The 14,644-nt window shown below is 57.8% G+C and overlaps 1 protein-coding gene across 1 annotated transcript; it reads left to right on the plus strand.

The window, feature by feature from the left end:
• Positions 1 to 3,623: 3,623 nt before the first annotated feature.
• On the plus strand, positions 3,624 to 10,213 carry NOTUM (notum, palmitoleoyl-protein carboxylesterase). The gene is made up of 11 exons (XM_003786049.3): positions 3,624 to 4,286; positions 5,381 to 5,433; positions 5,515 to 5,610; positions 6,043 to 6,103; positions 6,331 to 6,389; positions 6,768 to 6,870; positions 7,670 to 7,861; positions 7,966 to 8,066; positions 8,622 to 8,769; positions 9,199 to 9,246; positions 9,484 to 10,213. The coding sequence occupies exons 1-11, from the start codon at positions 3,952 to 3,954 to the stop codon at positions 9,788 to 9,790; spliced, it is 1,503 nt and encodes a 500-aa protein (XP_003786097.1). The 5' UTR covers positions 3,624 to 3,951; the 3' UTR covers positions 9,791 to 10,213.
• The last annotated feature ends 4,431 nt before the right edge of the window (positions 10,214 to 14,644 follow it).

Genomic DNA, 14,644 nt, shown 5'->3' on the forward strand with positions numbered 1-14,644 from the left:
CGTGGCTGGCGCCTTAGCCGGTTGAGCTATAGGCGCCGAGCCGATTTTTTTGGTTTTTAATGAGACAGAGTCTCACTATGTCACCTTCGGTAGAGTGCCATGGCATCACAAGTCACAGCAACCTCGAACTCTTGGGCTCAAGCGATTCTTTTGCCTCAGCCTCCCCTCTAGCTGGGACTACAGGTGCCCACCACAATGCCCAGCTATTTTGTGTTTGTTTAGCAGGCTTTAGCTGGGTTCGAACCTACCAGCCCTGGTACATGTGGCTGGCACCCTAAATGCTGAGCTACGGGTGCCAAACCTATTCTCTGTGTTTTTGACCACAGGGCATGAGGTGGCATCTGAGCCATCAACAATAGATCCCAGGTCCCCCTTCCTCACACTTGTCTGGGCCAAAGTAGCTGCTAGTACATGTGGCCTAGAAGCCAGGCCTCAGTGCCTGGTGGCTCCTAGAACCCGCCCTCCCAGGAAATTCTGCCAGATTTTAGGTGCTGAAAACTCTGGGTGGGGCAGCCCCTGGTGCAGAGGGTAAGCTGGCCCTGCGGGAGGGAGGAGTATGAGGACAGAGTCAGAGGCAGACCTGGGTGTGAGTAGCTGTGGAGCCTCAGGGACCCTGTAACCTGTCAGTCACTGGGTCATGGAAGGAGCTGCAGAGAAGTGAGACTGAGACAGAAGGTCAGAAGCACTCTGAGACAGAAGGTGTTGAGCCCCTTTTTGCTTCTGCTACTAGTGTTGAATAAACCAAAATATGAACTGATTTTGGTTCAATGTACAGACTAAATCATGTTACAACAAACATCAGAGAATATAATATTCATGCTCCTTTCTTTCTTTCCTTTTTTTTTTTTTTTTTTGCTTGAGACAGAGTCCTACCCTATGTCCCTGAGCAGAGTGCAGTGGCTTGGTAGCTCACTACACCCTCGGACTCCGGTTTGTGAGCATTCCGCTGCCTCAGCCTCCAGAAGCCCCTGGGATTATAGGCACTTGCCTCGGCACCTGGCTGGGTTTTTCCATTTTTTTCATGAGTAGGGGTCTCACTCTCGCTCAGATGAGTCTCGAACTCCTCAGCTCAAGCACTTCTCCCTCCTCAGCCTCCCACAGTGCTGGGATTATAGGTGTGAGCCACCATGCCCAGCTAGTCACACTTTCTTTTTTTTTGAGACAGAGCCTCAAGCTGTACCCCCTGGGTAGAGTGCTGTGGCATCACAGCTCACAGCAACCTCCAACTCCTGGGCTCAAGCAATTCTGCCTCAGCGTCCCAAGTAGCTGGGACCACAGGCGCCTACCACAATGCCAGGTTATTTTTTGGTTGCAGTCATCATTATTGTTTGACGGGCCTGGGCTGGATTCAAACCTGCCACCTTAGGTGTATGTGGCTGGTGCCTTAGCCACTTGAGCCACAGGTGCCCAGCCTCATGCTCTTTTCTTATCCTGACTGTTTTGCTGGCAGTCATAACTGCCGTCCTGTCCTGGGCTCCCATAACCCTGCAGCAGCCCTCTGATAGAGGTATGGTCACTGCTCCGCTTTAAAGAGGAAACAGAGGCACAGAGAAAGGTCATGGAAATGGCTCAGAGCCAGGTCAGCATGGTGAAATCTAGTAGGCATGTCCTGGCCATGCAGGGAGCAGCAAGTCCTATCTCTGTCCTGGGCCAGAGGAGCAGCCCTGGGAGGCAGAGGACTGCTGAGGCAGGCTCTTGCTTAATGTTGAGACGGGCCCAGGACAGACTTCCCTCCCTGCAGGGGGTGATGGGAGGACACCTCAGGCTGGCACCTGTGTATGAAATTCCTGCTTCTGGCCAGTTCTAAGCATAGCCTTTAAACTGACCGCACCAGGATTTCTGAAGGAGCAGAGCTAATTGCAAGTCTTGATTTTCTGTTAGCTTCTCTGAACTCATTTTCCATTATCAGGGACATGAGTGTGCCCCTGCTTCAGTGCCTGTTAGTGAACCTGTGCTTGTCCCACAACCCACCTCCCAGGCACCTCAGCCAGACCATAGGCCTGTGGTTCACACCAGGGCTCCTCATGCTCCTCTAACACATATGCAACAGTTCTTAAGAGTCCCCTTTGGTCTTTAGCTGTTTTGCAAGAATCTAGCAGTATGGTCTGCTGAGACTGCAGGGTGTGCTGGGATGTTCTTCCTCCAGCTCTGCGTGCAACCTGGGCGCTGCTGGGGTTGGCAGGCAGGCCCCTCGCTCCCCCCCCCACGCCCCCACCCCCCCCACCCCCCCGTTTAACCACCTGCCCCATTGGTGCTGCATGCCGCCCATGGCCCTTAATCAGGAGGGGCTCTGGAAGCCCTGCTCTGGGTCTGTACCCTTGTCCCAAAGGGTCAGAATGGAGGTAATGACATCCACCAGACTGCAGGAGGAAAAGCCAGTTACAGTGGCAGACTGAGCTTTGTGTGTTCTAGGGTGAATTTGTGCTTCTGTTTTCCCCACCACCACTGGAGCCAGAAGCCTTCCTGAGCAAACACCTGTCCCCACTCCTCCAATTTTGCTTCCTGACAGCAATGTCATTGTCCTCAGTGATCTAAACCTTGGGGTGTGGTAGGAGGTGTGCTCAGGTGAGGCGGCGGTGCAGAGGCACTTGGTTACCGAGCCAACCAACTCCCACCCTCGGCCCCTCCCGCAGTGGCCTCTGGGGCAGGAAGAGGTTCTTGAGGGTCCTTTGCAAGGGGTGCGGCAGCCAGGGAGGGATGTCCAGGGCTTCACCCCACGGTCTACCGACCTCAGTAAGTCATCGCCCCCCCCCCCAAAGCAGCGGCTTCGAGAGCCGCCCAGAATCGGCCCCCTCAGTCGCAGGACTGGGCGACTCCCCCGCGGCGCCGTGCAGAGGCAACCGGTCCCTCCTGCAGGTCGCCGAGGAAGACAGGGCCTCGCGCCCCACCTGTCCGCTCCTCCCGGAGGCCCCGGCGCCGCTGCTGCCGGCCCCTCGGCGCGAAGCCCTGTGTCCGCCGCCGCTTTGATCCTGGGGGGCCCTGCTGGATAAAAGTCCCTGGCGGCTCCGCGCCAGCGCCAGAGGGGGAGCGCAGCCGAGCCCGGCACACCAGCGGGGCGGCGCAGGGCGAGCTAAGCTGAGAAGCCCGGGCCGGCCACGGGGCCGACAGCGCTGGCCGCGGTGAGCGCGGGGCGCCGGGCCGTCCGGGATGGGGCAGGGAATGCCCGGCCGGAGTCTGAGTTGCCCACGGGCTGCTCTGGACCTGGTCAGTGGAGGGTGAGGGAGACCCTGTCGGACCCAGGTGAGCGCGTCCGCCCTGCGTCCCCAGCCCGTCGGGCGCGGCCCGCTGAGCCACAGGCAGAGCCCCCCGGCGCGGAAAAGCGTAGCTCCTCCCCGTCGTGCCCCCCTCACCTCCCCATCCAGCTGCCCGGGGGGCGGGGGCGGCGGCGCCGGGCTGGCCACGGTGAATGGAGCCGCCGGGGCCGCTCGGCCGCGGTGCCCCCCACGGAGCTGGGCCGGGAGCGCCTCCGGCGGCCGCGGCGGGGTAATCCAGGCCCCTCCGTCAGCCTTGCGGTTTGGGAAGAAAAGGCGATGCCTCCGCCAAGAAAAGAGCGAGCGCGGCCCCCTCCCCCCTCCGCCAAGCCCGGGCGACGGCGGCGGCGGCGGCGGCACATCTAACGCGCGAGCACCCAGGCCGCCGCGGCCCCCGCAAACTACGCCCAGGCTCGGCCCACGCCGCTCATTGGCGCGGGCCGGAGCCAGAGCACCCAGACCCTGCGCTGCCCTCGGCCGGCCGGGTGCGGAGCCCCAGCTGCGGAGGCCGACGGCACCTGGCCCTGAGAGCCTCGACGCCTGACCCCCGCGCTTCCTCGGCCAGGCCCGGCGGGCGGGAGCCGGGCCGAGCGAGCAGGAGCGGCCAGTAGCCCGCCGCCTGGCGCCCCCGGCCCAGCGCCCCCACCGCCACTGCCTCAAGGCCACTCGCTCTCCGCAGGTGGCCGTAGACCCTAGCGGCATGGCCATGGGCCGAAGGGTGCGCGTGTTGCTGCTGCTGGGCCTGCTGCACTGGGTCGGGGGCAGCGAGGGCAAGAAGACCTGGCGGCGCCGCGGTCAGCAGCCACCTCCACAACCCCCGCAGCGGGCCGAGGCGGCGCCGGCGGCCGGACAGCCGGTGGAGAGCTTCCCGCTGGACTTCACAGCCGTGGAGGGCAACATGGACAGCTTCATGGCGCAGGTTAAAAGCCTAGCGCAGTCTCTGTACCCGTGCTCTGCGCAGCAGCTCAACGAGGACCTGCGCTTGCACCTCCTGCTCAACACGTCGGTGACCTGCAATGACGGCAGCCCAGCCGGGTAAGGCCTGCGCGGGCCAGGACCCCGACCCGTGGGCCCCGGCGCACCCCTACCTGTGGACCCCTTTGGGCTGTGGAGGCCGCCTCAGTGCCTGCACCTCCGCCTTTCTCCCCCCGCCCGGACGCGCTGAGTCTCTGCGCTGGATCCTCCCTACTGGCCTGGCAGTTCTCCCCCCAGGGGAAAAGACTCCCGTCTCGGGCGTCTGGTGGTGCTGGCCCCAGAGAGGGCCGGCTGATGACTCTCCCTGCGGGGACCAGGGTAGTACTCCAAAGCCTGGTGCCCGGCCAGATCGGGCACTGACCCCTCAGCTCGCGTCCTTCGGTCCCTGGGCGGGGAGATGGCAGTCCGAATAGAGTGCCCCTGGTTCCAGTAGGAAGAGGTGACACAGGGGGGCGGGGAGAGTCCTGCTATCCCCCCACCCCCACTTTAGTTCAACTCTGGACTGCCAGGGATCCCAACGCCAGGCGGAAAGGAGGAGAGCAGTTTGAAACATGGACCTGGGGTGCAGACTTCACCCCGTCGCCGGCCCCAAAGTAGATAAAGGACAGATGTGAGGCTGTGAGGGTAGGGGAGGGATGGGGATGCCAAGCGCTCAGTGGATCGACGACAGCCCGAGAAGTGGGACGCTAGGTCAGGACTTGGTAGCAAGGCTACGACACCGCCTCCGTGGCGCCCGCGCCCCTCCACGCCCGCCTGGCGCGTCCCATCTCTCCCGCCCACGCACACCGCTCCAGTGTGGGCGCTTTCTACCCTTTGAGTGCCACTGCGTGCCCAGGGAGAACCTCCTCAGTCCGCTTTGGCGCCGAGGTTGTAGCGGGGCCCGCTCCAAGCTGGCGGTGGGGATTTTCCACGGACCACACAGCCCCTTGCGGCCCTTCCCTGTCCGCGAGCGCCACCTCCCGGGGAGGGCCGAAACCGCTCGCCCGGCGGTGCTCCCCTTGTGGGCCTGGCCGCTGGCGCCCCCGTGCGGCTGCCTCGTGCGCGCGCGTGGCGACAGGTGGAGCGACCCTTTCTTCAACCGCGCGAGGGGGCGCGCGGGGCGGAGGTGTCTGCAATTCCATCTGACCGCCCGCTTCGCGCGTCCTTCCCTGCAGCTACTACCTGAAGGAGTCCAAGGGCAGTCGGCGGTGGCTGCTCTTTCTAGAAGGTGCGTCCCAGGGGCGTGGCGGTGGACCGGGCGGGGGTCCTTTGGCGCCCCGGGCCCTGAACGTGGCGGCTGTGCCCACAGGTGGTTGGTACTGCTTCAACCGGGAGAACTGCGACTCCAGATACGACACCATGCGGCGCCTAATGAGCTCCAAAGATTGGCCACGCACTCGCACAGGTCAGCAGGCTTGCAGTCCCAGAGTCCGGAGGAAGCCCCTTCTCTCCCTGCAGCGTGCACCCCAGCGAGCCTTTGAGTTTCCTAAGACCAGAGAGTTGTCGCTCTCACCTTCTGGGTTCCGTTCCACAGACAACTTGTAGGTGCTTACCAGGGCTGCTCCAGTCGCGATCCTACCCCTTCCCGGCAGCTGGTGGAGGGTGGAGGTATCGAGGGTCGCATCCAGTGCCAGAACCTGGCCGGACACAATGGCCATGGTGGCTTCCTGGGGTAGCCAACCGTTCATCCCGCATTCCCCAACCTGGGTTCAGGTTAGCAGCACTCTGCCTCCCTTGCTGGGGCCCAATGGGAGCCCCCACTTTCCCCACTCCTTCCTATAGTCTCCATCCCCACATGGCTCTTCCCACCACAAAGACTCACCACCTCTGTCCGCAGGCACCGGCATCCTGTCCTCGCAGCCAGAGGAGAACCCCCACTGGTGGAATGCGAACATGGTGTAAGAGGAGACATGAGGGTCTTCTTGGAGCGGGGCCTTCCTGACCAAGGGGGGGTCCTTAGTGGAGGGGAGTCCTTCCTGGGTGAGGTCCTGTCCTGGGGATGGTCCTTGGGGGGAAATCCCTTCCTTTAGGTCCCATCCTATGGGGTTCCCACCTGGAGGGTTCCTTCCTGGAGGCCCCTAGGCAGCTGAAGTCCACGGCAGCCTCACACAGGTCTGTGTTGCAGTTTCATCCCCTACTGCTCCAGTGACGTTTGGAGTGGGGCTTCATCTAAGTCTGAGAAGAGTGAGTTCCCCGCCTTCCTTGGGCATGACAGGCCAGGGACCTGGGCTTCTGGGGAGAAGCAGACTTCCAGCCTTGTGACTTTCTCACATCTTGACATTGTGTCCCATGGTGCCTACCCCAGGCACACACTATCTGCTTGTCCATGACTAGACCTCTGTGGTGGTTCTTATTCCTCTGTGTTCCCTGGGGAGGGGCCCCCAGCCTGGCCTTGTATGCATGAGCCATCTCCACTCAGTCCACTCCAGCTCTGGCTCATCCCTGGAAGACTCCCTCTTCAGCCCCCAGCTAGAGTCAGACCCCTCTTCCAGCCAACCTGGGGCAGGAGGCCTTTCTTTCCTGCCTAGGCCCCCAACTGAAGCCACCTCCTCCCCTACACAGATGAGTATGCCTTCATGGGTGCCCTCATCATCCAGGAGGTGGTGCGGGAGCTCCTGGGCAGAGGGCTGAGCGGGGCCAAGGTGCTGCTGCTGGCCGGGAGCAGGTAGGCAGGGCAGGGTGGGGAGGGGATGGGAGTGGGGGCATGTTGATGGAGTATGGGGATGCTGGAGGGATGGGGCAGACCCTGGACAAAGCTGAGGAAGATGTGTGAGGAGGGAGGGGAATGAGCCTTGGGTAGACCCCAGTGTCCAGTCTTCTGGCCTTGTGGAGCCCTGGTGCCTCTAGCCTTGCTAGACCTTGGCAAGTGCCAGGAGGACAGAGGCTGGAGCTAGGAGAACCAGCATGGGTAGGGAGCTCTGAGGTCTGGCTTCTGTACCTGGGAACTGGCCAGAGAAGGCTTCCAGATGAATGGCTGTTGGCACAGGGGAAGACTTGGCTGCAGCAATCCCAATAGGCAGTCAGGGGTCAGCCGCTGACAGTCATCCTGTAGTGGGTGATCACCCCTTCTGGTAACAGCATTCCACCAAGTACGCAGAGGAACCAAGGGGCTTCGAAGTCAAATAGATTATCTTCATTTTGAGATAAGGAAAGGGAAGCAAATTGATAGTGAGGAAGGAGGGAAGGTTCAGTGTATATGTGGGGTGGCTCCAGGTTTGGGCCTGGAGAGAGAGGGCCGAGGGTGGCTGGCAGAGGGGTCTGGTTCCATGACCTGCCAACCTCACCTGTGGGCCCTTGTCCAGAGTTCTGCCAGCCTTTCTCTGCCTCCCGAAGTGCCCAGGTCTTGTCCATAAGGAGGAAACATGTCTGCAGTTCTGAGTAAATGGGATACCATCTCCCCCAGTGTGGACTGGGGCTAAGCACCTCACCCAGCCATTGGGCCTCACATGCGGCTTCCCCTGCAGTGCTGGGGGCACAGGGGTGCTACTAAATGTGGACCGTGTGGCTGAGCAGCTGGCGGAGCTGGGCTACCCAGCCATCCAGGTACGGGGCCTGGCGGACTCAGGCTGGTTTCTGGACAACAAGCAGTACCGCGGCACAGACTGCCTGGACACCGTCACTTGTGCACCCACGGAGGCCATCCGCCGGGGCATCAGGTACCCTGAAGAGCCCGCCCAAGCCAGCCTCCCTGTTCAAAGGGCCGGGAAAGTTCGTGGTGCAGAGGCAAGGCCACCAAGCCTCATGTGCACTATGGCCCCAGGTACTGGAACGGTTTGGTCCCGGAGCGCTGCCGGCGCCAGTTCCGGGAGGGTGAGGAGTGGAACTGCTTCTTTGGCTACAAAGTCTACCCGACTCTGCGCTGTGAGTGGGGGCTGTGCGGCATCCACACTCTCTTGGGCCCTCTCCTGCACATACAATATGAGCCCAGCCCCTCAGAAGCTGGGCCTGGGGATGCTGCCCTGGCCTGGGGAGCCACATCTGCAGAGTGATTAGTCCCTGCCACTTGTCTGGACTTTCCTACTTTTGGCATTGAAACCCATGGTCCCAGGAGAACCAGATGGTTGGTGTCTATGCAGGTGGTTAGTGGTGTGCTTTGCAGGTGAATCCGTGGGCAGCCCATTTCTGCTGTAGGGCCTTAGGTCAGTCCCTCCCTGGTTCTACACTTGGGAGTTGAAAGGTCACATGCGAGGGGACATATTGCTAAACTTCGGTCCAGGTGGAGCCCCCAGGGCCAGGCTGAGGTTGTGGGATTAGCTTTGTCTCTCCTTACAGAAGGATGGTATTAAAGAAGGAGACACGCTCTTGTGGTGCTGGTGGTGACATTATGGGGAGAGACTGCCATGGGGCTGACCAGGACCAGTGTGGAGAGGTCAGAGGCAGGAAGGCTGGGCTAAGCCATGCCCCTCCCCTGCCCAGGTCCTGTGTTTGTGGTGCAGTGGCTGTTTGACGAGGCCCAGCTGACTGTGGACAACGTGCACCTCACAGGGCAACCAGTGCAGGAGGGCCAGTGGCTGTACATCCAAAATGTGGGCCGTGAGCTGCGTGATACACTCAGAGACGTGCCGTGAGTGTGCCGGTCTGGGGCCCACCACTCCTGGTGGTTCACTCAGTCCTCCAAATCTGTAGTCAACCACTTGACTTAAAAGTAGAGGCCTTGGGTGGTACCTGTGGCTCAAAGAGTGGGGCGCTAGCCCCATATACCAGGGGTGGCAGGTTCAAGCCTAGTCCTGGCCAAAAAACTGCAAAACTGCAAAAAAAAAAAAAAAAAGGCCTTCAGGGAGGCTAAGGCAGGAGGATTGCCCAAGGCCAGAAGTTCAAGACCAACCTGAGCAGGAGCATGCTCCCTGCCATCCTGTGGGCCAAGGCCTGGGCCAGCAGTGGGGCTGGTGGCAACAGGAAGGGGTGGAGGTCAGGCTGGGGGCAGCTCCCAAGGAGTGAGGAAGGGGCTAAGGGGAACATGGGGCTCACAGGCCACTGTCTCCCCCCTCACCAGGGCCAGCTTTGCCCCGGCCTGCCTCTCCCATGAGATCATCATCCGGAGGTCAGTGTCCTCAGGCCCTGGGGCAGCTTGTGTTGGCAGTGTTAGCTCCCACAGTCCCCATCTCCACCACCAACCCCAGCTTGCCTCCTGCCAGCCTCCTCTGGCTATAAGTAAAGGATTTTCCTCAAGGACTTTCCAGGCTGCCTATGGTGCCAATAGCTATGGGACAAGAACTGAGACTGCCTCCCTGTGGTAGCCTTTCCACACCAGTAACCCCAGCTGGGTTTCCATCCACAGCCACTGGACAGATGTCCAGGTGAAGGGTACCTCGCTTCCCCGTGCGCTTCATTGCTGGGACAGGAGCCTCCAAGACAGCCACAAGGCCAGCAGAACCCCCCTGAAGGGCTGCCCCGTCCACCTGGTGGACAGCTGCCCATGGCCCCACTGCAACCCCTCGTGCCCCACCATCCGGGACCAATTCACCGGGCAGGAGATGAATGTGGCCCAGTTCCTCATGCATATGGGCTTTGATGTGCAGACAGTCGCCCAGCAGCAGGGCCTGGAGCCCAGCAAGCTGCTAGGGATGCTGAGCAGCGGGACCTAAGGGGCCTCCTAGAGGAGGAGCCACACCTCCCCCACCTCCGCCCCACCAGTAGGCCCGGTTGTCTCCCCAGCCGACCAGCCCAACCACACCCCAGCCTTCCCTGTTCCTCTTGCCCTGCCTTCAGGAGGCCTGAGGTGGGGACCTGCTGTCAACCTAGGTGTGGCCTGCGGGTCTTTCTCAGCCCCACCTGCTCCCCTGAGCCTCCAGTGGTGGTGGGGAGCCAGGAGCGAAGCACTGAATCCTCCCCCCACAGACTCCCCCATCCCTGCCCCAGCAGATCAGGCCCTTTTGTATTATTTTATAAAATGACTTTTTTTATTACTTTAAATTTTTAAAAAAATGAACATGAGCAAGAATTATATGATGAATGATACTGTTTTGTAACATATTTTTTATAATAATAAAAAACAGACAACCAAAGAACTGTCACCCTGTGGGCGTGTTTATTTGCACGAGCAGGACAGACCTGCCCCACTTGAAGTGCAGGCAGACATGGGGGGCCCTCCCACCTCAACCCGGTCGGAGCCCTTTCCTGGGGGCTACTTCTGTCCCTCCTTTTGGCAGGTACCCACTTCCCAGTGTGGGAGGAGCCAACTCATATTTCTTTTTATATTATTTTATTTTTATTTATTTTGTTTGATGAAATTCACATAACATACATTTCACACTGAACAGCTCAGTCAGTGCCATTTGGTGCAAACACCATCAGCTCTCTAGTTTCAAAACATTTATGATTCCAGAAAAACCTTTCTACCTAGCTAACAATGTTTCTGCAGTTTTTGGACAGGGCTGGGTTTGAACCCACTACCTCCTGCATACGGGGCTGGCGCCCTACTCCTTTCAGCCACAGGTGCCACCCAATTTCTATTTTTTTTTTAGACAAGACTCTCACTCTGTCATCCAGGATAGAGCGCTGTGCGTCACAGTTCACAGCAACCTCCAACTCTTGAGCTTAAAGCAATTCTCTTGCCTCAGCTTCCCGAGTAGTTGGGACCACAGGTGAGCACCACAATGCCCAGCTATTTTGTTGTTGTAGTTATTGTTGTTTGGCAGGCCTGAACCAGGTTCAAACCTGCTCAGCACCTTACCCACTGAGCTATGTGTACTGAGCCAACCTCAAACTTTTGGGCTCAAGCAATCCTCTTGCCTCAGCCTCCCCAGTAGCTGGGACTATAGGCACCCACCACAACACCTGGCCAATTTTTCCATTTTATTTTATTTTATTTGTTTATGACAGAATCTCACTATGTCGCCCTCAGTAGAGTGCTATGACACAGCTCACAGCAACCTCCAGCTCTTGGGCTTAGGTGATTCTCTTGCCTCAGCCTCCTGAGTAGCTGGAACTACAGGCACCCACCATGATGCCTGGCTATTTTTTTGCTGCAGTTTGGCCAGGGCCAGGTTTGAACCCGCCACCCTCAGTATATGGGGCCAGCGCCCTACTCACTGAGCCACAGGCACCGCCCTGTTTTTTGTTCTTTTAGAGACAGGGTTTCACTGTGTCACCCTGGCAAGAATGCAGTGACACCATCGTAGCTCACTGCAGCCTCAAATTCCTGGGCTCAGGCGATCTCCTACCTCAGCCTCCTCAGTAGCTGGGACTACAGGTGTCACTATATCTGGGTAATCTTTTCATTTTTTGTAGAGACTGGGGTCTCACTATATTGTCTAGTTTGGTCTGAAGCTCCTGTCTTCAAGTGAGCCTCCCTCCTCAGCCACACAAAGCTCTGAGATTACAGACACGAGCCACTGTGCCTGGATGGGTGCTGCAGTTTTGATAACATTGAGGTTGCACCAGTGCTGACCTTGGGCACTGTTGAGGGTTGGGCTTCCTGAGCAAGCATTGTACACCAACTGTCACATTGACCCTCTAGTAGCCCTGGGATGGAGTCTTTGTCATAGCTCCCGTGTATAGGCAAAGAGTATGAGGTTCAGAGAGTCAATGTGACCATAAGGGTCAGAGGAGACTCCTTGCCATGTCAGGGAGCCTACAGCTCCACTCTAGGAATGGGGGGAATTGTGGAGACCCTGTGACCTCACCCCTCAGCAAGACAGGAGGTGTGTCCCAGGTTCTAATTCTTTGGCCAACAAGTCAGGGAAGCCCTGGCCTGAGAAGACCTGAGAGGGCCCAAGGGTGCTGATGCCTCCTGGGCAGACCCAGCCCTTTCAAAGCCCTGCTGAGCACCAGGCCTCATGCTGCCTCTTCTGGGGCCCATTTATCATCAGTGTCCTCATCCCAGCACAGCCAGGTGACCCATGTGTGGTGTCCTCCGTAGACCACTCCCATGTGGCCTATTGGGTGGAGTCCCAGTGGCCAAGGGACACAATGAGATCAGGGATGGGGGACTAGAGGTGAAGGGGTCCCTGGGAGCAGCTCCTGGGTGACCTCAGAGCTTCCCCAGGAGGACAGGGAACTCAGGAAGGAGGTGGGCTAGGGGCCCAGAGAGGGGCTGACAGTCCCCCCATCTGTGGACATTGTCTGGAGGGAGTGGCCAGAGGCGCTGTGGTCAGAGCAGTGCAGGGTCTCAGGGCGTGCAGCCCAGAGACCTGTGCAGGTGGCAGGCTGTGCGCCTGGCAGAGGCAGGGGGCTGAACCGGACCACGTATTTGTCCCAGGAGAGCCAGGCTCACTGAATGCAGAGCTTGTGGTTGGGCCCAAAGGGCTCTCCCAGAGAATGAGCTCTTTCTCCCCAGTTTGTGGAAAGGAAGGAAGGAGGTGTGGTTTGCCTGGGGCAGGAGTGGCAGTATCAGGGACAAATGAGTCCCTGGGACCCAGGAGGACAGACCCGTGGAGCTCTCCAGGTTTGCAGGTACCTTCCTCCTCAAGACCTGTGAGCCCAGGTGCCTGAAGGATAGAACTTCAACACTGATTCCAAACTTAACACTGTCCTTGAAAAAACAGATCTGAAATGCCTGGGGCACGATCTCACATGGCCACTGCTATCTCTCCTCTCTTCACAAAATGCCCATTGAAACAGAGGTCCTTCCCTGGGGAACCCCTTTTGGAAGCACTGCACTCTGGCCATACAGGCTTTGGCTGCCCAGCCAGGCCAACACTCCTCCCCCACCCTGTGCCCCCATCCACACTTCCCATCACCCCCTCAGGGTGGCCTCCACTGGCCTCCCCAGAAAAGGCACCCCCACTTCTTGTCTCATCCATTCTCTTCCTCCAGACAACACCCTTCAATCCATGATTGAATGGTCAATCCTGGCTCATGGTCTGACACTGGCCCTGGGGATAAGGTTTTGTCTCCCCTGCTCACAGCCATCTCTCAGTGCCCAGGACAGGGCTGCGCTCTCCCCAGCTGCTGGACACATACTTGTTCAGTAGAAGAAAACATTATTACTCTTTTTTTTTTTGAGACAGAGCCTCAAGCTGTCCCCCTGGGTAGAGTGCCATGGCATCACAGCTCACAGCAACCTCCAACTCCTGGGCTCAAGCGAGTCTCTTGCCTCAGCCTCCCAAGTAGCTGGGATCACAGGCGCCCGCCATAACGCCCGGCCATTTTTTTGGTTGCAGCCATCGTTGTTGTTTGGCGGGCCTGGGCTGGGGATTCGAACCCGCCACCTTAGGTGTATGTGGCTGGCGCCTTAGCCACTTGAGCCACAGGCGCCAAGCCAGAAGAAAACATTAATCAGAAGGAATGACAAGGATAACATGTGGTTAGACGTTTACCTGCACAGGTGGGAGTGGTGGAAGGGGAGAAAATACAGAGGTTTTATGAATCTCAATATGTGTGCAGAGTCTGGTTTCAATGACCTTTGCAGTTCATTGTAGAAAATGTCTTTTTAATACATTTTGAAGAATGATGTTCGTTTATAAAAATATTTATTAAAATTTGCAAAAAACACCCCAGTAACAAGGAGCCCACCCAGACCTTGGTCTTTAATCCTATTTTTGAGCGAAGGGAACCAGGGCACCTTGGAGATGTGGCTGATTCTAGAATAGGTCGATATGTGAGATGGGGAAAAATACAAAATGTTTTTCCTACTCTGACACTCTAAACATTCAACGCCCAACACAGACTACTTTGCCTCTGGTCACCAAAACTTGGGGGGCAATTGTCTAAACACCAAGTGATTCTGCAGCAGATACTAGGTGTGGTCTTCCAGCTCAAATCAATTCTGACATTCTTTGGAGATGGCTTCAGATGCCAGAGGCAAGCACAGCAGTCCCTTGGTATTGGTATAGGGTTGGTTCCAGGACCCCTAGGATACCAACATCCATGGTTCTCCAGTCCCTAGGAAGTAATGGTATGGTATTCGCAAGTAACCTATGTATAACACCCTATATACTTTATTTATTTATTTATTTAAATTATAATTGACTCTAGTCTCACTCTGTCACCCAGGCTAGAGTGCAATGGCATTATCATAGTTCACTCTGGCATCAAACTCCTGGGCTCAAGCAATCCTCCTGCCTCAGCCTCCCAAGTAATTGGAACTATAGGCTAGTTCTGCTTCATCTGGCTAACTTTTCTACCTTTTCTTACCAGAGACAGGGTCTTGCTCTTTGTCAGGCAGGCCTTGAACTCTTGGCTTAACCAATCCTCCCTCCTCAGCCTCCCAGAGTACTGAGATTACAGACATCAGCCACTGCACCCAGCCTTTCCCCATATACCAGTGTTTTCCAACCTTTTTATTTTTAATCTCATTGCACACTCAACCTATAGTTAAACTTCTGTGACACATTTAAATTATGGTGATCACAAAAGAGACAAGAACAGCTACCCAGGAGGCTGTAAGAGAATCACTTGAGGCTCAGCGCCTATAGCTCAGCGGCTAGGGCACCAGCCACATGCACCAAGCTGGTGGATTCAAATCCAGCCTGGGCCTGCCAAACAACAATGACAAC

Source organism: Otolemur garnettii, unplaced genomic scaffold, assembly GCF_000181295.1.
Source record: "Otolemur garnettii isolate 467f Iridium unplaced genomic scaffold, OtoGar3 scaffold00018, whole genome shotgun sequence".
NCBI lineage: Eukaryota > Metazoa > Chordata > Mammalia > Primates > Galagidae > Otolemur > Otolemur garnettii.